A 23,521-nucleotide genomic window follows, 5' to 3' on the forward strand; every position below is an offset into this window, starting at 1 on the left:
TTGTTTACTCTTAGGTCGTGTCGCATTACAAACACGCAGCGATAAACTTGATGAAATAGAAACAAAATAAGCAATTTGTGGTAGAATATTGATTTTTACACGGAATTAGATAAACATTGTTAGACGTCCAATTTTCATCATTATGTATTTTAAGTTCGCTTTCTCTTGAGAACTCAGCCTTTTATTGCATTTTGCAGTTCATGTGCTATGTGTTTCATGCGTATTTTCTTTAAATAGTTTATAAATCATAATATTATTATCATTATAATTTTAGCATTACAATACAATACAATACAATACAAAAACTCTTTATTGTACACCAAATTTATAGTTACAAATACAAAATATTTACAATAATTAAAGATACAACCGGCGGCCTTATCTCTAATTAGCGATTTCTTCCAAGCAACCATTTACTTATTGCAAGAAAGAGAGAATTATATAAAAGAGATCCAGGGTAGGGATGTACTTCGATATGATTCTTCATTAGCTTCTCTAAAATATCTATGGCACGTATGTAAAAGATCTGATGCATTTTCAAACAGTTCTCACTTTCCACGATAGGTAAAAAACAAAAAAATATACCTCTTTCTTGTATTTTTAGGATAAAATTTATTTACAATCGCTCAAAAACTATTTACAATCGCTTGTACGGTCACAGTGGGTTAATTTAGCGGAAATTTCTAGAAACATTAAAATTCTGCGGATGCCTTTAAGGAAGGCATAAGGAAAAGTAAGGACATCCACACGTCCTCTCTACTGTTCTTTGAATCTCTGATGACCACCGGGAAATGAGTTTTCCTCCTTATCATAAATCACGCGATTATTTTGAATTTAAGGTGATAGTCTAGTGATTTAAGTTTACGACGATATTTGAATATTAGAAATGTATTACCAATTATTTATCTAACAGTTATATACAGAGTGAATTTTTCAAATAGACCTTCAGAGCCAAATCCGAATCTATAAGGATTAGCGAAAAATGCTGAAAGGAGTTACGAGGCTGATTTTGATAAAAATGAAAACTGCAATAAAAACTAATGATGCAGTTTTAATTTTTATTAAAATCGGCCTCGTAACTCCTTTCAGCATTTTTCGCTAATCCTTGAATTTTCGAATTTGGCCCTGAAGGCCCGTTGGAAAAATTCACCCTGTATAGTGGTTGAAACTTGAGACTCAAGATTAACAAGCATTTCAGATTTTTTATTGTAAAGTGCTAATTACAAGCGGTGAAAGAAAATATCGTAAAGAAAGAGAAAAATGAAGTTTTAGAAGGTGTATGAAGTCTACTAATCCGCACCTAGCCAAGAACGGGCTAAAATCCTTGTCCCTACGAATGGCATCATGGCGAAATACATTTACTACTTATATTTGCATTCTATTGCATCTCTTAAAGAGGTATGATACTTGAGGTAAATTAATAAACAGCCTCATTATTTTCCCGTAAATTATAATTATCGATAAACAAAGACGCATAAATAATAATCTGTCTATAAGGTATTTCAAATCGATATGTCCTGGGAACATTTGCAACTTCCTTGCAATTCATAGATTCTTTAAGTATCATTGTAATTGCAACAAGTTTCGTGCTATTGTAAAGATGCAAATCATAATTAGTATTTTTACAATTACAACTTATTTGTAGGTACTGAAAATCCTACTAGACTAACGGAAGTCATGTAGATATGACGAATATTTATTATTATTATAAGTATTTTTCATTTTTGTATTATAAGTATAATACCTAAGTCCTAAGTCCTACACGATGTGTATTGTCTAATATATATTGGATTTTTCATACAAAATAATGTTTTTCATAAGTGGCAAAAAACCATAACCTACCATTTAAATGAAAAAAATGCTTTGGTATCAATATTCATTATAATCGAATTAAATAAAGTAAAATAGGTATATACGGTGTAAAAGAGACATGGAAACAGAAAAGGACGTGTATAGGTAAAGAGACATTCAACATATTACTAAAGCAAATACCGTTGGCCTCAACGGATTGGTCGTGATTCAAAAATTAGGTCTTTAATTAGAGATGTCGCTGTCACACCAACTTGCATGTACGTTATAAAAATAATACATACAACTAAATTAAAGCAAATTTACTTGTTGTTGTACTTGAAAAACATTTTATAGCAACAAAGTTAGTCACGATGGTTGGCGACCTTTTTTCTTTTTTCGTATTTTGGACGAAGGGCTTAGTAACTACGACACGATCGAAGTAGCGTTATTTTATGTTAGGAGGAAGGAAAAGTATTAAAATTGTTTGCTGGCGAAAAATATTTGTTAAAGAAATACGAAACGCTAATCGACAAGATAGTTTCCATCATTTTTAACAGTGGCAAGAAGTGACAGTGTTAGTATTTTCAAGTTTTAAAAGTATCGAGTAGGCATACAATCTACCTATTAATCCTAGTATGATGGCTGTCGCCTATGGAAAATTATAAAACTAGCAACAAAAACCATAATAGAAAATGCTTTCTTTCCTGACAACTCCGTACTGTTCTAGTTATTGCCTGAATAATACAATAGGTACTATGAATACAAACCAAAACTACTTAGTCTATTTACCAAATTTTACTATACAAATCTAAATTTATCATTAAGATCCCTTTCTGGCGAGAACATTACTGAAACCATCTACTTCAGACCGATATAATAAAATCTTAGGAATGGAAAAGTTATACTTACCACAATGTCTCCAAATGTTCTCTTGAAAGCTGCAAAATCCCAAGACAGCTAGCTTCTAACTTCTACGAGGTACCCGATTCAGAGTAAAATGCCAGATTACGTATGGTGATAAGAATAATCTCTTCTATTACTCACGTTCACGACCTTACCTAGGCCAAACATACTTTATGATGGCAATATCATCGTCAGCATAGTAACAAGATTTTTTAGTAGAAAGTTATATAATTCTTGTTTTATGTTCTACTTTTTAATTTTTTTTTCAATGTAAATATCTTACCCTTAACTAAGCTTCTGGTGTCTGTTCGCCTAGCCGTCAGTCCGTCTGGCAAAAGGCTCTATCGAAATAGATAGACACTTGAATTTACAGAGTATGTATTGCTATGAACGCCATTACAATAAATGTTAAAAATAAAAATATTTATTGTAATGGCCCCGGATAATTCCGAAAAAAAAAACATTTGTTGTATAAATGGTATTTTTTTTCGGAATTTTCCGTAATAACTAACTATTGAACTGTAATAGGAAGACAGTTTAAATGTTCACAATGGCTAATAATGAATGCATGTATTTCTATAGCTGCTACAACAACAAAATCAAAAAAATCTATGTACGAGTTCATCTCGTACTTGTCCAATTAATTTTCGTAAATCTTGTTAGTTGATACGTAGGCCGTACAGAACTATAATCACCAAACATCACGCGGGCTTCACGACGGCAAAACTACGTAAAGGCTACGTAAGAAACTTGGTTGAAGTCGTGCTATGACATTCATTCCTGCTAATTTATTACGAAGAATTCGCAAATATAGCTGAAAAGATCCGATTTTATATATATTTACGTGTTCAATTGGTGCTATTACACGATAGGATAAGTGGAGATTAAATTTTTAAACATTTAACCGGAGTAGCAAGCTATAAATACCATCACTATCGTACCGTTTAAAACAAGAGTAGGTACTACTTGAACTGGTTTACTATTATTATATCCATCCAACAATCCGTCAGCAGTTTGCCTTTATTGTCTGGGAAAAAAAAAATCAGCAGTCTGGATGAAGTGCAACAGGGATTTTGCCGCAGCTATTGCGCTTAGTTTGAAATCAAAGTAAGAAGGCGTAGGATGATAGCGATGCGATGGCAATCCATATTTTCAGATATCTTCTTTAAAATAATAATCTCGGGCACTTAGGAAATGGTTTTTTCTCCATCTGATTGATAAATTCTGAGAGTATAGTAAAAATATAATGATGAAATTATTTCTTACTTAAATATGTGTAGGCGTTTTATTAGTTTAGAAGCATGACTTGTATCTCCATAACCCTCTAATCGTATCCAAAGTTACCTAGGCAGTTATCTAGCTTGGTCCTTAGAGCTGAACTTGACAGTGAATTGGCCTTCAACCATTATGATGACTCGATTCAATTGTCACAATGCCGTAAATCGATTTTATGTCCGTTTAATGGTAATCGGACTACAACGACACCGCTCCTCCTTTTCAAGCGTACTATAAAAATCATTCAATGGACGCTGTTTAGTATGAAAAACCACTAATGACTTCCGTGACCGCAAGTGAACCTAGTCTGCAGCTATATCTTGTTTTGATTAGTGGATATTTTGAGATACCCAGTGTAGTTATTATCCTGATACACCTACTGCTATGAGTACTTTATTCATCATCAAACCATTACTGAAAAAGGCAATGATAGCCTAGTGGTTAAGAAACTCGGCCTCTCGATCGAGGGGTCCAAGGTTGAAATCCCGGCATGCGCCTCTGATTTTTCAAAATTTACTACGTATTAGAAATTAATTAAAAACCTACATACCTAAATTTATATTTAAAAAAAAAGTTATGTGATGTTTACCAATACGCACTTGACAAGACGTCTGTAAAGCTAGAAAGGTCAAGTCGGCAGAATCACTCGTTTTATATCTCAAAATTTAGTGCTCATTTAGTGCTAATTTAGTGCTGATAACAGATATTTGGTGCTGTGATAGGGGGACTAAAAATGAGAACGATGCTAACTTTTCATTAAGCTAACAGCACGTCTGTAAAGCTAGAAAGGTTAAGTCGGCAGAATCACTCGTTTTATATCTCAAAATTTAGTGCTCATTTAGTGCTAATTTAGTGCTGATAACAGATATTTGGTGCTGTGATAGGGGGACTAAAAATGAGAACACTGCTAACTTTTCATTAAGCTAGCAGTGACGTCTGTAAAGCTAGAAAGGTCAAGTTGGCAGAATCACTCGTTTTATATCTCAAAATTTAGTGCTCATTTAGTGCTAATTTAGTGCTGATAACAGATATTTGGTGCTGTGATAGGGGGACTAAAAATGAGAACACTGCTAACTTTTCATTAAGCTAGCAGTGTACCATTCGTGACCGCGCTATGATACAGTCGGAGCGAGAGGCACATCAGCTAATAATTTAGTGCTCAATTAGTGCTGCCTGTACAAGCAAACAGATTTAAAAAAATTTTTTTTTTCAATTTTTAAGTATAGATAACTGCTGACATAACGATACGAGCAATCATAGAGCTGAAAGATGACTTTAAAATCGGTATTGGTGAAATTGAAAAGAGTTACAAATTAGTGCTAAATTAATGCAACCGGTGAACCCAGAAAATTTTTTAGGAAAATCATTATTCAACTGCCCGCTAAAAAATCGAAGATTTTCAATAATCGAAAAGTTATAGGTATTATTCTGTATTGCAAATATCGAGTTTTCATCAGATCTCAACGTTATAAGGTCACAGGAAACGACCCTGACTCCCCTAGCGATGGAGCCGCTGTGTGTGTGTGTGTGTGTGAAAAAAAATTTTTTTTCAAATCAACTACTAGCAGTCTTGAGAGCTATAAAAAGACTCGAAAACGAAAACAAATGGAATCAAATGACGTCACCATTTAGTGCTCAATTAGTGCTGTCAATATAGCAAAAAAATTTTTAAAAATATTTTTTTTTATTTTTTTTTCAAATTAACTACTGCTAGTATAACGACACTAGCAGCCTTAAGAGCTAGAAAAAGACTCGAAAACGGAAACTAATGGAATCAAATGACGTCACTATTTAGTGCTCAATTAGTGCTGTCAGTACAGCAAATAATTTTTGAAATATATATATATTTTTTTTTTTAAATATTTTTAAAAAATCTTTTGCTGCACTGTCAGCACTAATTGAGCACTAAATAGTGACGTCTTTTAAATCCATTAGATTTTAAAGTCATCTTTCAGCTCTATGATTGCTCGTATCGTTATGTCAGCAGTTATCTATACTTAAAAATTGAAAAAATTTTTTTTTTAAAAATCTGTTTGCTTGTACAGGCAGCACTAATTGAGCACTAAATTATTAGCTGATGTGCCTCTCGCTCCAACTGTATCATAGCGCGGTCACGAATGGTACACTGCTAGCTTAATGAAAAGTTAGCAGTGGTCTCATTTTTAGTCCCCCTATCACAGCACCAAATATCTGTTATCAGCACTAAATTAGCACTAAATGAGCACTAAATTTTGAGATATAAAACGAGTGATTCTGCCGACTTGACCTTTCTAGCTTTACAGACGTCTTGACAAGCGCGGTGGACAATGGTCCAATCCTCCACTCGTGCCCAGTAGTGGGACAGTAATGGGTTCATCATCATCAACCCATCTCAGAATGAAAAGGATTAGACCATAGTCCACCGCGCTGGCCAAGTGCATATTGATAGACTTCACATACCTTTGAAAACGTTTTTTTTACTACATTATTAACAGAAATTAAACTTAAAGTTCCCAAACTCTATACTGCACATCTTATGAATTAAATCTATGTGAATCCTTTAGGCTTTTTATGTTTATTCATATTTTAATTACTGTACTCGATTACAATAATTATAACCGAAATACTTAAAAATGATATCCTAAATCCTAATACTATTTTATTAATTTTGAATGTGATATCCTGATAATTAGATATCTTACAGTTTTATAAACTTATTTAAAACCGATAAATCAAACGCATTGTAATAACTATATAGTGGCTTTCGAGCACATGAGTGCAGGAAATACAGAATTCCTTATAAGTAAAATTTATGGTGTCACTGAACGTACTTGAGAGTCATCAAGCTTGTACTTAGGTCTAGTTTAAGTATCCTTAACATAATTGTATCTACTGATTATAAAGTACAGTGATTATAAAGAGTTTGTTGATGAATACAAAATTTATCATCATTAGTAGCAGACGAACAAGTCCACCGAATGGTAAGTGGCTACTCTCGTCCATAGACATTTGTAATCAACCCCGGATAAGGTTTAATTCCTACCTGAGGTCGACCACAGGTGCCCCGCTCATCCTTACCTCGGAATAGCATGTCTCACTTACACCCTTCTATTATCTTACACTGTTATTAGACAGGAATAGGTGTGACGTTAATGCCACCAGAGTGGAACAACGAAGGTTTTTACCACCTTCAATATGAATATTTGATAATTACCTACATGCGTAGAAAATCGCTACAGTTTTCCTAAATTATTTTCTCTTACTATTACAGAATTAGCAAGCTGGATTGTAAATGACCCGCGTGGCGGAGCGGCCACCATACCGGTCTGACGCGCAAAGGGTCCCGGGTTCAATCCCCGGCCAGACAGATATCTAAATGATGAATTTAGATTTCTGTTTCTGGGTCTGGGTGTTTGTGTATTTGTCTATGTGTGTGTCCATGGCACCCACGACACAGGGAATCCTAGTGTGGGGCTATGAGTGTAGAAAGCGTTAAAAAGATATTAAATTTAAATTCGAACTCATACTTTTAACATAAGATGATAATAATGATACAATTAGCCTTAGACATAAATTTGTACCAATTCCCCAATGTCCTCATTCGAAGTGCCTTATTTGGATTGGAATTATGCATAATGCATTAATACAATTGCATGATAGATACAATAATTCAATTGTTTTCTCATTTATTATTCTGAATTGCATTTTCTATTTCATAGTTCATTAAGTAATTATTGTTATTGGCATATTACTATGATGTATAGGTATCATTATGTTTATTATTTGCTTCTATGTTATTTACTGTATTATTCTTTTTTTAATTACATCTGAATTATTTATACTATTTATTCTAAACTATCGCAGTTTATTAACCTTTATATATTTTCCAGATTTTATTAGTTAAAGTTTACTAACCTTACTCAAGATTTAATTCTTAACTCTTTTCAATTGTATACGAAATTCAATGGTGTTCTGATTTATTTTTTTGTGTCACTCAGTAGATAGTAAATTGTAACATACAAAAAACAAATTATCCAATTTGTGTTGGATCGAGCATAAAATTGTTCACAGTAAAAAGTTCGTTTAGTGCCTAATTAATGCCCTATATATAGTTTTTGTCGTGATTCTGAGATTAGTGGAATAGCTTTGTTTATTGTTCCTCACGATTTGTTTATGAGGGCCGACAATGTAGATTTAACAGCCTTGTTAATTGTAACAGTAAATATGGTAATAAAATCAAATAAGTCACTAACTACTCTAACTTAGTCGCAAATATTTTCATGTTTTCATTTCATGGATATAAATTGTCCACATTTTTTTTCGAATGACAAATTTAGATTATTAGAAGAAATCATTTTGTGCGAAAGACCTGGACATCGAATTTAATAAAATAACGTTTACAATCATATATGAAAGCTTTGAGCTCACGAAGTGATTTTCTTCAGCGTGAGGGCGTGGAATCGCAACATACGTAAAATCAAATGACAGGTGCCGTTTTCACCGCGCAATTTATTTCCGCGGCATTGCGATTGTTTGCAAGTTCCACTTTGACGATGAGCAAACTTTTTTTTTATAATATGGGAGTAGCACACGAGCATGCAGTCCACTTCTATCAACACGAGATAAGATTAGATAGTCCTACCTGAGGTCGGCCACAGATACGCCGCTATCCCCGAGGACTAAGCTGGAACGCCTCGAAAAAGTCTGTCTCCCTTACCACACCCTTCAAAACGGAACACAGCAGCGTCTAACAATGCTGTTATTAAGTAGAAATAGGTGTGGCGGTGGTGCCGCCGGAGTCGAACCACAAAGGGTTCTACCACCTTCAAACTGTATGGGAATTACACGAATATATTGATTTCTTTCCGTCTTACATCGACTACGTAAACGCGACGGCAAACATGCAAAAGTGCGATATCGTGGGTTTTAAAACAACACAGCCAATCTGCGTCCGCCAGCGAGGCGGAACAAAAACTATCTGTGCGTTCTCCCTCTATGAGGGTAAACTCTTATTTTCCTATTATTTACATTGCAATTAAAATATCCATACAGAAACTTCATAAAATCATACTTCATAAATATCATAAAGACATTGGTTTACTTACAGTTTCAATAATGACATCAACCTTAATTTTCTATGAAGGGCTCTCAAAACGAGGTAAAGTTGCTTTTCATGACTTTTGAGATGTGTGCCGAGTACCTACCTTCGTTATAAATTATACCATTACAAATTATCAGTTTTGGAGGTTCTTCCAAGCATTACTCATGACTAAGGATTGAAGAGAATCACGATCTTTGACTGACTCGTCAATTTAACAAGTAAGGTAGGCTTACCTGTTAAATTGACGAACACGACAAACACAATTAACGTCAAGAATCTATATATATCTTTCAGTTATGTTATTCTTATTTTCGTCCACATGTTATATATTGACCTTAATCACCATAGTTAGAAATTCGCCTTAAACAAAATTATCAAGAAGACATCTGATCCTGCACCGCCGCCGTGCCGTGGGAACGCTGACTCCGCACCACCGCTCCGTTTCCACTGTATAGTCCCGAACGTGGGAATTCACTCTGGGCGCTAACATTGCCCCAGCAAGTCACTTAGGATAGTTAGTTTTAATTTAGGTTAGGTTTAATCCAAAACATGTAATATTCTGTTTTGATTAAATACGTTTATATAAGTAATTCGGTCTTTCTGTATCCTGGCTGCTGCATCCCGACGCATTATATAACTCACACATTATATATATATAATCCTGAACTTACCACTGACTGACTGACATGCCGTTCTCCATGATGCCGGCGAGGAGCGACTTTGTTGTCTATGGCGGGTTTTCTCCTCTCCCCCCCGAGGCAAAGGGAAAAATATGAGATGCCATAGATTCAAGATGGCGGCCGATTTAAAAATTTTAACTTTTTTATTTATTGACTTTACGCTGATGTTTGTTTATTTTTCGAATAATATTCGGGTGGGGGTTACGATGAAATTGGAAAAAAATGAAAAACCAAGATGGCCGCCGAGATATTTGAGTTTGAAATTTTTCAATTTTCGAGGTGTTTTTGGGAGGTCGTATCTCTTGGGACTTTTAATATTTTGTTGCCATTTTTTTAAATTTTCTCGGATATATCCTCAATTTTGCCAAATCGGATTTATTTTTTTTTTCAACAAGATGGCGGGTCGTCTGTTAGGCGATTTGTAAAATGTACGAAAAAACGGATTTTTTGAAGTGAAATATTCGGAGGTTGGCAACGTTTGAGCGATTTGCTTTGTTCGGGGCGGTCATGGGGCTCGGTCCGAGGTGTTGCCAGGTTTGAGTTTTTTTCTCCCCACTCTTACAATTTTTCAAGCTTTTCATTCAAAAATATGAAAAGTAGAAGGAGAAATATTTTTGATGAAAATTTTTCACTGGAATATTTTTTTTGGCTGTCGTAATGACATTTGACCATTTTCGTCGATGTCGACTGGCAACACTGGCCGCAGGATTTTTTTTTCAGTTTTACGAAAAATCGACTTCATCGACCTGAAGGAGTGGTGGGGGGTGGGTTTGATGTATGAGTGGAATTTTTTATTTGCCTCCGTGTCTATGGGAAAAATCTGAAACTTTCAAAATTCAAGATGGCGGCCGAGCTGGATTGGGCAACTTTTTTTTTTATTTTGCACCTATCCAAGATCGGTATCGTTTCCGGCTAATTTGAGGGCGACTGATAAGATGAAATTAGAAAAAATTGAAAAAACAAGATGGCCGCCGAGATACTTGAGTTTGAAATTTTTCATTTTTCGAGGTGTGTTCGCGGGGTGGCACTGATGTGTTTTTTTAAATATTTTTTTTTATTTTTTTCGTTTTTTTTCTCGGATATATGCTCAATTTTACCAAATTGGATTTATTTAATTTTTTAACCAGATGGCGGATCGTTCGTCAGGCAATTTGTAAAATGTATGAAAAATCGCATTTTTTGAAGTGAAATATTTTGAGGTTGGCAACATTTCAGCGAATCGCCTTGTATGGGGCGGTTGTGGAGCGTGACTTGAAGTGTTGCCAGGTTTAAGATTTTTTTTCTTCGTTCATACTTTTTTTGGAACTTTCCATTCAAAAATGTAAAAAGTAGAAGGAGAAACATTTTTAATGAAAATATTTTACATGGGTATTTTTCAGGGGGGTCGTAATGACATTTGACCATTTTCATCCAAATTAACTGGCAACACTGGGAGCTAGATTTTTTTTTTCACTTTTTTGACATATCGAGTAGCCCAGCCTAAACTATTGGTGGGGGGTAGTAATAATGTATGAGATATTTTTTCGGTATATTATGGTGGTTATGGGAAAAATGGGAAACATACAAAATTCAAGATGGCGGCCCTCCTGCGATTTTCAACTTTTTTTTTATTCTGCGCGCCTATCTGAGATTGGTGTCATTTTCGGCTAATTGTAGGACGACTGTTACGATAAAATTAGAAAAAATTGGAAAAACAAGATGGCCGCCGAGATATTTGACTTTGAAATCTTTCATTTTTCGAGGTGTGTTCGTGGGGTCGTAGCGCGATGGTTTTATTAATATTATTTCGACATTTTTGTTTTCTTGGCCGGAGTGTATTCTCAATTTTATCATATGGCAATATTTTTTTTTTTAAACCAGATGGCGCACCTTGTGTCAGCCATTTTGTAAAATGTACGAAAAAATGCATTTTTCGAAGTGAAATATTTTGAGGTTGGCAACATTTGAGCGAGTCGCTTTGTACTGGGCGGTCACGGAGCTCGGCTCGAAGTGTTGCCAGGTAAAGTTTTTTTTTTCATCGTTCATACATTTATTGGAACTTTTCATTCAAAAATGTAAAAAGTAGAAGGAGAAATATTTTTAATGAAATTTTTTCACAGGACTATTTTTTTTGGGTGCCGTAATGACATTTGACCATTTTCATCTTAATCAACTGGCAACACTGGGATACAGAATTTTTTTTCGCGATTTTCACTTTTTGAGTACTTGGGCGGAAACCGTAGACAGAGCATATAAGTAATGTATGGGAGATATTTTTTATTTCAAATGGACCCTATGTAAAAAATCGAAAATCCAATGTTGCCATATACAAAAAAAATGTTTTCATACAAATGCATTTTCTACAGGATTATCGAAGATTTCAGGCTGTTGCCACCATTTGACGTGATTTTTTTGTATGAGGCGCTTAATGGCACTTATAGACTGTACCAATGTGTAAAAAAATCTTTCAGTGTTGCCATACAAAAAATAATAATTTTCATACATGTGCATTTTTGTATGTTACATTTCATGCTGTTGTAAATTTTTGACAACGTTATAATGTATGACGCGTTTGTATGTATTAATAGACTGCACATTTTGGTAAAAAAATATTTTAATGTTGCCATACAAAAAATATTAATTTTCATACGGATGTATTTTTGTATGTAATATTTCAAGCTGTTGTCTTGTATTGGTAGCATTAGAGTGTATGAGCCGTTTGTAGGTACTAATATTGTGCACATTTTGATTAAAAAATATCTTAGTGTTGCCATACAAAAATTAATAATTTTCATACATTTGCATTTTTGTATGTGGTGTTTCGGGCTGTTGTCTCCCTTTAAAGACCACCACCATCATGCCCAGCATCACTAAATATCAGTTTTCTGTATGAGGCGTTTAATGGTACTTGTAGACTGTATAAATTGGTGGAAAAATATTTCAGTGTTGCCATATAAAAAATAATAATTTTCATACAAGTGCATTTTTGTGTGTCACATTTTAAGCTGTTGTTTCCTTTTGATGTCATTTCAATGTATGAGGCGTTTGTAGATACTAGAAGTATTAACATTTGGGTAAAATAATATTTCAGTGTTCCCATACAAAAAGTAATAATTTTCATACATATGCATTTTTGTATGTAATATTTCAAGCTTTTGTATATTTTTGACAACCTTATAATGTATGACGCGATTGTAGGTACTAATAGACTTCACATTTTGGTAACAAAATATTTAAGTGTTGCCATATAAAAAATAATATTTTTCATATATATGTGTTTTTGTATGCAATATTTCAAGATGTTGTCTTCTGTTGATATCATTAGAATGTATGAGGCGTTTGTAGGTACTAATATTCTGCACATTTTGATAAAAAAATATTTTAGTGTGGCCATACAAAAAGTAGTAATTTTCATACATTTGTATTTTTGTATGTGGTGTTTCGTGCTGTTGTCTCCCTTTAAAGACCACCACCACCAAGCCCAGCATCACTAAACGTCCGTTTTCTGTATGAGGCGTTTAATGGTAGTTATAGACTGTATAAATTGGTTGAAAATTATTTCAGTGTTGCCATATAAAAAATAATAATTTTCATACAAGTGTATTTTTGTATGTCATATTTCAAGCTGTTGTTTCCTTTTGATGTCATTCCAATGTATGAGGCGTTTGTAGATACTAGAAGTATTAACATTTGGGTAAAATAATATTTCAGTGTCCCCATACAAAAAATAATAATTTTCATACATATGCATTTTTGTATGTAATATTTCAAGCATTTGTATATTTTTGACAACCTTATAATGTATGACACGATTGTAGGTACTAATAGACTTCACATTTTGGTAACAAAATATTTAAGTGTTGCCATACAACAAATAATAATTTTCATATATATGTATTTTTGTATGCAATATTTCAAGCTGTTGTCTTCTGTTGATATCTTTAGAATGTATGGGGCGTTTGTAAGACTTATATTCTGCACATTTTTATAAAATAATATTTTAGTGTGGCCATACAAAAAATAATAATATTCATACATATGTATTTTCTATTAAATATTTCAAGCTGTTGTATATTTTGACAACATTAAAATGTACGATGCGTTTGTAGGTATTAATAGATTTCACATTGTGGTAAAAAAAAATCAGTGGTGCCGTACACAAAATAATATTTTTTATACGCATGTATCTTTGTATGTAATATTTAAAACTGTTGTCTCCTTTTGAAGTTATTACCTAATACGTGGCGTTGTTAGCTACTAACAGTTTGAACCATAGATATATTATACTAATAGATTGGCAATCCGAAAGAGTCAGAGCATAGTATACGTATGTGTTAGAGCGAGATAGACAGGCGAGACATTATTAACATTATAAAAATAAATAAAATTAAAATTAGGTTAAAACCTTTCACTCGAAAAATAATGCTGGCCACATATTTAATTGGCTGTAACGCTGTATTCGTGATTTAAAAAAATAAACAAAAGGGTATTATGGCGAGAAACGGCAGATGTCAAGGACGATGTTTGTGGAGGTCTTGGAAATAAATAAAAATAACTAGGTTGATTCAAGTCTTCCATTGGAGATACGCCCAACAATTCAGCCAGTGGGATCGGGTGCGTAAAACTGCGTAAGTTAATTTATTCGATATATTTAAATACAACAAATTAAGAATCGATACAAATGTTGGTTGGCACAGATTGTTTTAAGTTTGCTATCTGAGTTTATTAAATAGATATATAGTAGCCTAGCCGGGCGTTTTTCAGGAATTTGATTTGATTTTGGGTCAAATGTTTTTGTTTTCATTTTACCTTAATTTGATATAAATCATAATAACACTATATTAGAAGTTCTTACTTACACAGTCGAGATATAAAATGGCAGTACCGTTGTTATGAGCAAATGTTATATTTGTTTAGAAGAACTTTAATGTTATAAGACAATTTTTGCAGGCTTCAAATTATTAATATTTCGTGATACATTTAACACCTCACGTTTTGGAGTATATGTTAAATATTTACTAGGGTTCATTGTGCGGATAATATCCGAATGTAATTATTGAATTTTAAAATTATCGATGTTATATTGTTTAACATTATATTATCCGTATAATAATAATGGGATTAGGTTATAAAAAGTTTGTTCTATTCCTAAGTGTCCATTACGTTACGGACAATTGGAAAAGTATGGTTACAGCTTGTACTTACTTACTTACATTTTTAAATAGAATTAATTGCAAGTTTTATTTTTGTTTTCATGTTAATATTGGATCAAACAATGAAGAATACCTGTGGTCTTTGGAATGTAATAATAACAGACTGGGCATTCAACACTATTAAAAGCACCTGTTACCATTTCGAAGGAGAAGAATTACGATTCATAAGATATGAAAGAAGAAAAGCAAGACAAATTGTTTAGATTATTTGGAGAGAATTTGATGGTTATCGGTTACAGGGTTTATAAGTATATATTTCGGAATTAATTTATGAGTCGTTTAAAAATGTATATGATTTAATCTTAATGAGCTAACTTATTGGTATGTTGAGAAAGCAATAACTGGTTTGAAATTTTTTTATGACTTGAGTTTTTGAGTATTCTATTTATTTTAGTTTAATTCGTTGTATGTGTTAAATTGTTTGTGGCTTAAGTTACCTATATGAATTTTACCCATGATTATTCTTTTTGGAGTGTAGCTCTACCATGCACATAGCAGGAAGGGGCGTAAGATGTTAGATTCTATTCTTACGTATTAATTTATAATTATTTATTAACAGACACAGACACAGATTTTGTGGATGTGGTATGTAGTCAAATAAAGGATACAAAATGTATTAATCTTCAACATTTTTGTGACTTTAAAAGAGGGGTAAAATATAAGATTTACTAAAGTAGGGCCATAATCTATTAGGTATATTTGGATATTTTCAAAGGATGGACAGGATAAATATGATATACGATTTACAAAAGAAGGATATAATATAAGAGGTATATTTTCTGCACTGCTCTGCTCCTATTGATTGTAGCGTGATGAAAAGTATACTATAACCAGCTCAGGAGTATGAAAAATAATTGTATCAAGTTTTGTTAAAATCCGTCGAGCAGTTTTTTTTCTATAACGGTTATATAGACAGACAGACAAAAATTTTAATGATTGCATTCTTGACATCAGTATCGATCCCTAAATACCCCCTGATAGTTATTTTGGAAATATATTTCTTGTACAGAATTGACCTCTCTACAGATTTATTATAAGTATAGAATTAATATAGATAATATAATATATAGAAATAATGTATGACGCGTTTTTATGTACTAATAGACTACACATTTTGGTAAAATAAGGAATGTAAAATAATACAATTCAATTATATCCATATTTTTCTATTGACAGTAAACAACTCGGTTGCCTGGAGACTTGATATTCAACAAAGGTGTTATTAATTTTCGTTACGGAATTTCTCGATTCGGTCGCCGCGCTCAAAGCCCGCGATAAAAGCTATGCAATAGCTTAAAAATATTTTAGTGTTGTCATACAAGAAATAACAATTTTTATAAATAGTTATTTTTGTATATAATATTTCAAGCTTTTGTCTCCTTATTATGTCTTTAAAATGTATGGCTTATAGACAAAAAAAATTACGATCCAAATTTTTGGTAATTTGCAAATATTAACTCATATCTTTTCCATACAGCCCCAAACAGAATTAATAAAACTTCAATATCGGGTAAAAAATGTAAAAAAATTTTGCACGCAAAACTAAAGAAGACAACCGTTTCGCGAGCTGCTTTAGCAGCGAGCGCACACAAGCGATACCTAGTTATAATATAATTGCCAAAACTTTACTAAACCTATAGTCTGATTCATAATTAGGTGTCCAAAATGTAAACAAAGAAATGTCACTGTCAAAATTAGCAAGAAACACAAACTTTAACAAACTCAACAAAAAACGAAAATTTAACAAATATACACAATTTAACAAACGCATTATGTAAACGAGAAAACATTGGAGTTTGATCACAATCACGAAAATGAATAATATCAGTTACGAAACTTAAAAATGACAGCATAAGAAATGTCTTGGATTCCGATTGTGTTACCATTATCACATTTTAATTTTCTACCATAAACTTTGTTTTTTATTATTATTACTGTATGGAACGAAATTGAGGTGATATAAATATTAGAAAATGTGAATTAATCTTAGTTTATTTAGATTATTATTGTATTATTGTTGTATTACTTAAATATCGACAAAAATAAAAAACTACCATTTCTAACATATTTTCTTGATAGGTCAACACCTTTGTTTACATTTTAGACACCTAATTATGAATCAGAGTATAGTAAACGTGATAATATGGAGCAGTATGGAATCTTTATGGATTTATCGGTATCATAATTGTGACAGACATGAAATTATTCACAAATGATATCCTTACTTGTGGAACATAAATCAGTAATGATACAACATTATGATGTCTTTAGTAAATTGTAGAAATTTTATGGTATTTCTTTTAAATTCCAGATCTTCTATACGAAAACTACATTCCGAACGATCCAGAGAAACAAGACACTATTCTTCGCAAACTCTCAGGCTACTGTGGCAAGTCCATGTTCAACTATACCACAGAGGATGAAGAGCCACCCGTGAAGTGGGATTTTTACCATTCCTTCTTCTTCTCTTACACTGTCGTCAGTACTATTGGTGAGTATAACTTTCTATGATTGTGTCATTAAGTACGAGCAGATCATGAGAAATTTAGTTTAGCAAATTACCAAGTATTATGTCTGCAAATTGCAACGTTATCGTAGTTTTAAGGTCTCTTTAGATCTCTTTAGATCGGCTTTGACTATATCGGCTAGGATATGAAATAACAAATTGAGTAGCATTATTTAATATGTTTTGTTGTTGTAATTTAGATTGTGTGTCAAGAGTGACTTAATCGCTTGACATATTCCATCTTAGTACTTGTGGGCGGTAATACATCAGAGACAAAGCCCTCATGGTTTTCCGTTTGAAGTTGGCCATGTAGGTTTGGTACAGATGGCCATTAGAAACAGACTTTAATTGTTGTTGAAATTCGTCACAAAAATAGTAACCCAAAAAAACTGATTTCTTTCCAGTAATAATAACGAAATCTCGTTTCCTTTTTCCAGGTTACGGCAACTTGGCGCCAACAACCCACTTGGGACGAATCTTGATGATTTTCTACGGTCTCTTCGGTATACCTATCAACGGTATCTTACTGGCAAATCTTGGTGAATATTTCGGGCTACAGGTATGTGTCACTTTTCTTTATGTATTAGCGCCTGTCAATCTATCAAATGTTTTTCGCCAAATTTACAATTTCTGTCTACTAGAAATTGTCAAAATTCGATCGCCGGTAGACTAAAATTGAAAAAAGTGAATAAATAAGTGGATTGTTACATCTTCTGTAATTAGAAAATGGTTATTCTTTCTTTGTTTTAAATGACTAGACTCTGTTTAATATTTCTTGTTTAAAATTCCAGCTCATCTCAGTATACCGCAAGTACAAGAAAAAGAATGAGAAGCGAGCAGACAATTTGAACTACTTCTTCAATAACCTTGGCATGCTGGGCCAGATCTTCCTGTATCTGATCCCAGGGTTTTTATTCTTCATCTTTCTACCCGCTTGCATTTTCGTAGTGTTCGAGGGTTGGGACTATGTTGCTGCTGTGTATTACGCCTTTGTCACCCTCACAACTATTGGATTTGGTGACATTGTCGCAGGTATGATTGTGCTACTTAAATATTATATACTTATAGATCTTTTATATTGATCACTTATGTAAAACCTAATTTGTTTATTTATTTTAATGACATAAATACGTACTAGAAAGGAATCCTTTTCAATTATCTGCGGGTACTTGTGAATTTTCGTTGCCCCATGAAAAGGATATAATTTTTGACTGTTATTTTTTTTTAATTTACTTAAATAGTATCAATTTTAATAAAACCTTTTTCTTTTTAAATTACAGGAACTGTCAACAATGGATTTAAATACGGCTACTATTTCACATATCAAATTTTCCTAATTGTTTGGATTACATTTGGCCTGGGTTACATCGTGATGTTGCTCGGTTTCATCACTAGTGGAATGAGATCCGAGAGTGTCCATAGATTAGAGCAAAAGCTATCTTATCAAATAAAGTCCACGCAGAGCAAGATTTTGCAAGGATTTACAAAAGATTTTGCCATGATAAGGAAGCTTATCAACGAAGCAAATTTATTAAAAGTAAAGGTAAGTCACGAAAAGTACTATTGACGAGTCAAAAAACTCACATAAATACTTTGAAAAATTAATTTAAAATTACTAATGAGTATTTAGTTTATATTTGTTTTCGATAATATGTAAAGGAATAATATTGAGAATTAATCACGATTCAAGTCTAATTATTATTTTAAATAACTAATTTTAAGTTAGCAAAAGTGTAGGAGTATGAATGATTACTAATAAACAATGTGTTTATTTTACAGCCGGTGTATGTTGAAGTAACTCCACATATGTATAGAAGTGCAAGTTGTCCAATCCTCACTTTTGATGTTGAACCAAGGTTCCCTGTGATTAAGAGAAAACGAGCTAATTCAGAAAATATTCAGTTATCTACTAAAGATATGCTTCGAATTCAGTCAGATACTGATTTACTTGGTATAGATAAAGAAAAGACATTTTCAGCATCAGCAATCGTAAAACCTGCGGAGCTATTGGCACGAGTGGTAAATGTTTTAGGTGGATTAGAACCACCCAAAAGTGACAGAGGTGTCCACATGTTTGACGATAAACATATTTTGGCCAGTGAAAAACCACCACTATTTAGCATTGATCCTGAATTCTTTAATAGTAGTCCTCCACGACATAGAGCTTTAAGTGTAGCCGTGCCAAATTATCGAAAAGAGTCCGTATCTAAAATGGACCCTGACATGACCTGGACAAATGGTGACACAGCTGAGAAATATAGGCGGGAAGCAAATATAAGAAGTGGTAAATTTTCATTACCTTCTAATGTAGTACCCAATTCAACAGACGACGGGTCCCAATCAAAAAGCTTTTTCACCAGGCTGTTTAGGAAGCCTAGTTCAAGTGAAAGTCCTGCTGAATACATAAAAAATACTATGAAAGGTAGAGTTAGTACTGCTCAAGGAGATAGATATGAGAATGCTGATAATGACCAGAAACCAAGACGCGGTAGTATATTCCCTTCATTTGGTTTTGGAGAAACTTCAAAAAGTGACGTCAATGCTTACAAAGAAAAGACAAAACGAGGCCGTCACAGTATATTTCCTACATTTGACTTCTCTGAAGATGAAGATGCTGCTGCCGCTAGGGAATATCAACAGAAACCTAAGAGACACAGTATATTTCCTACGTTTGATTTCAGCGAAGATTCGGGTTCAAAGCCTCGTAAGCAAAGCATCTTTCCTAATTTCTACTTAAACGATTTAGATAACAATGAAGCGGCTCGCTACAAAGAAAAAACAAAGCGTGGAAGGCATAGTATATTCCCGACATTTGATTTTAGTGACCCCACTAGCAATGATGATGATGATGATATCATTGATGAGGATGAAGTACAAAAATATCAAAATCGAACACGCAAAGGACGTGTAAGCCTGTTCCCCACATTCGGTAGATCGAAAAAAAGCGATGACGAAACTATGCCCGAAAGTTCGGATGAGTTAGTTGAATATAAGGAAAAAACAAAACGAGGCAGAAGAAGTTTGTTTCCATCTTTTGGAAAAGAGAGAAAAACAAGCTCACCTGAAGAAAGTACGAGCGATCTCGAAGCCAGTATTAGACAATACCAAAATCAAACTAATATGGGACGAAACAGTTTATTTGCAGGCGATATTGAAAACTACAGAAATGCTACTGAAGGTGGTAGGGGTAGTCTGTTTTCTAATGAATTAGAAAATTATAAAAGGATGACTAGTCGTGGTCGACGCAGTCTGTTCGATCCTGATGTAAATATTTCGAACCTACCAGAATCAGAACAAGTAGAAGTATTGGAAAATACGAGCGTGGCCGATTTACTCCGTGCACTTGCCATGCTTGAAACTGCGAACACGTATAGTAACGATGATGCTCCAGGATTACTAGACTTTGTATCAGATCCCACCAATGCTAATAATAGGAGACGCGGTTCAGTTAGACCGGACTTTTCGTTACCACCGATTCCTTCCAGATCGGATACAGAGGAAGCATCTGGTCCAAGACGGAGGCGAGTATCTGTAAGGGCAGCAGCACCGCAGTTTACACCGACGTTAGCAACGGTCGTTGCTGGTGCAGAGTTGCAGATAACCGCATCTGCGGCGAGAGAGAATCGTATGACGATGTTATCACAACCACCTCCACCATACTCAGAAAGTATTAGTGATGACGAGCCTCAACAGCCTAGAGTTAGGAGATATTCTCCAGCTCCCACGAGTACTGGGAGTACTAGCACTGGGCCAGTGCCCAGACTCTTTTCAAGAATGCGCAAGGAAAGCGCATCGAGTACTGAAGACACGTCACGACGAGGCAGCTTAACGGATATTGTAATCGATAGTAAAGATAAAACGTAATGCCTAACCTAGTGCCTTACAATTCCCTAGTGCAATTATTAGACTAAGTATTTATATTTAAGTTTAAGAGTCCATATAATAATTATTTAATTGAATTAATTATAAATCATCCGAAATATGTATGTGTATTATTATTTTATATTTCCATAATATTAAGTAATTTACTGACAGGTTAGTTAGATTACCAAAGCAAACAACTTTAGACGATACTATGTATACAGCTAAAACTAACACTGGTTGCATATACAAGATTATATAATAGTGCCGTAATAAAACTCTGTGTCAACTTATTCATAATCAATACAATAATAGTTCAGGTTACCCTCAGCTAAGAACTATATCAATAAAGAGCTTTCCTCATTATTCATCTTATATATAAAATTCTCGTGTCATAATGTTAGTTACCGTACTCCTCCGAAACGGCTTTACCGATTTTCACCAATTTTATATGCATATTCAGTAGGTCTGAGAATCGGCTAAGTGATAAGGGTTGTTCATCCTTAACATTTTTTTATTTATATGGCAACATAACGTTTGTCGGTTCAGCTAGTATTCATATAAGACAATTACATTTTATTTATTTATAGCGTAATGTCAAAAACAGAGTTTCTTTGAAAATAATAAAATAATTTAAAGGAGTTATGAAAGTCAAACACAACAGTATGTGATATGTTTTAATTAGTACCTCCTGATAATTTTAACTTACGTACTCATACCTACATTAAATCAAAATTAGCTAGTTTTACACTAATATAGTGTACTTATAACAATAAAATAAATTATAGCTGATTTGTTTGTAAGCAGTTGTAAATACAGTATGAAATTACAATTCATTACAAATTTCTTTAAATCAAACATTTTTATTATGTCAAAACTTTTTAAAAAACAAATTTAATTACGTCAAATAGTTTAAATATAATTCCCATAATAACCATTGTAATTATTGAATTCAATTTACCTTATTATAAAATATTAACAAATGAATCATTAACATTAATTAAAATGTGCTTGTCATTATTTGGTGACTTACAAAATGATGACTTATAAAACAATACATAATGGGGAGTTATGTAATATGAAGAATTTAATTCATGGAAATAGTTTAAACAAACAAGAAACTTCAACGTGAACTATTATTATATTAGCAATTTTTCTGTGAGAATAGTAGGTACTCTGTACATAAGCAAGAGTTTAACAATGTAATAATAATTATTCAATTGTAGTTTGTTGCATCTATGTTTCATGTCATCATCATTAAAATATGTCACCAGTCAATAATAATGTACAAAATGTACAACGTTCGTAAAGGATTCTATCCTATACAGTAACATTGAGTATTTTAACATCTTAGCAATAATACTAAAATAGTCATTATAGTTAAAACTATTTACAAGTCGATAAAATTCTTTCTTTATGTACACAGATTCGTCATCATCGACTAATACATCTAGGTCAGATCTGTACAACACAGTAACACTGTGAGAAGTAATACGCAATGCACCTTACAGAGAACCATCCTCTGGATAGGCATACGTAGTCTTCAAACCTCAGGTAGCTAAACTGTCTCTTCTTACGTTTTTGTCTATACTTAAATTTGAATAGCACTGGTCGATATTTCCATTATCGTCTTTGATTAGAGATTCGAAGATTGATATGAGATTGTCCAGACCAATAAGATAACCATCTTCGTGGTTGCCAACTTTCCAAGCGGAGTTGTGGTCGATGTTCACGTCTTCGGGTACTGGAACAGTTTTGGCGAAGTCGATCATCCAAATTGAAGCTTTCCTCTTATCATGAACGAAGAGTAACGAGCTGCCAATGAGTTCATGGGTTCTGAAGAAGTGTGATTCAATCAACGTTGCTCGAATATTCTTCAGACGCTCCAAGTATCTCGGCTGTAATTGAAAAAAATATTCATGTCATCACCACAAGAATTTAAAAGTTCAACCATTTGACACGACATAAATTGAATCATTTTGTTTCGCTCAATTAGATTATCTGATGTGTCACATAACATTTGTCAAATGATTACTCATAGTTGCCCTTCACCTCTATTTAGTCATAAATTAAGAAGGTTTTGGCTATAATTCAACACTCTGGACCAGTGCATGTAGTGTATGTACTTCGCGCATAAGACATGGAGAATTATCAAGAAGATTTCCTCAGAAGTATTTTTATCAACTACTATGGGGTACAATTTCGAAAAATTAGAGTACTATGGTATTCCAAC

The 23,521-nt window shown here is 33.4% G+C and overlaps 2 protein-coding genes across 11 annotated transcripts in view; one reads left to right on the forward strand and one right to left on the reverse strand.

Moving 5' to 3' along the window:
- Positions 1 to 21,409, forward strand: part of Ork1 (open rectifier K[+] channel 1) — a 33,913-nt gene extending 12,504 nt beyond the window's left edge. Inside the window, exons 2-6 of the mRNA XM_073081319.1 lie at positions 17,233 to 17,412; positions 17,865 to 17,986; positions 18,219 to 18,459; positions 18,708 to 18,970; positions 19,207 to 21,409. Of these exons, the coding sequence (XP_072937420.1) occupies positions 17,233 to 17,412; positions 17,865 to 17,986; positions 18,219 to 18,459; positions 18,708 to 18,970; positions 19,207 to 21,291 (2,891 nt within the window). The 3' untranslated portion in view covers positions 21,292 to 21,409. The remainder of the gene's footprint in view (positions 1 to 17,232; positions 17,413 to 17,864; positions 17,987 to 18,218; positions 18,460 to 18,707; positions 18,971 to 19,206) is intronic.
- A 543-nt stretch (positions 21,410 to 21,952) lies between these two features.
- Positions 21,953 to 23,521, reverse strand: part of IP3K2 (Inositol 1,4,5-triphosphate kinase 2) — a 197,401-nt gene continuing 195,832 nt past the window's right edge. For all 10 annotated transcript variants that reach the window (XM_073081427.1, XM_073081655.1, XM_073081885.1 and 7 more), the window contains one exon: positions 21,953 to 23,186. In XM_073081427.1, coding sequence (XP_072937528.1) covers positions 22,839 to 23,186 — 348 coding nt within the window. In that variant the 3' untranslated portion in view covers positions 21,953 to 22,838. The remainder of the gene's footprint in view (positions 23,187 to 23,521) is intronic.

The sequence above is a fragment of the Epargyreus clarus genome, unplaced genomic scaffold (assembly GCF_041222505.1).
Source record: "Epargyreus clarus isolate Ecla_fem2 unplaced genomic scaffold, WU_Ecla_fem_2.2 ptg000001l, whole genome shotgun sequence".
NCBI lineage: Eukaryota > Metazoa > Arthropoda > Insecta > Lepidoptera > Hesperiidae > Epargyreus > Epargyreus clarus.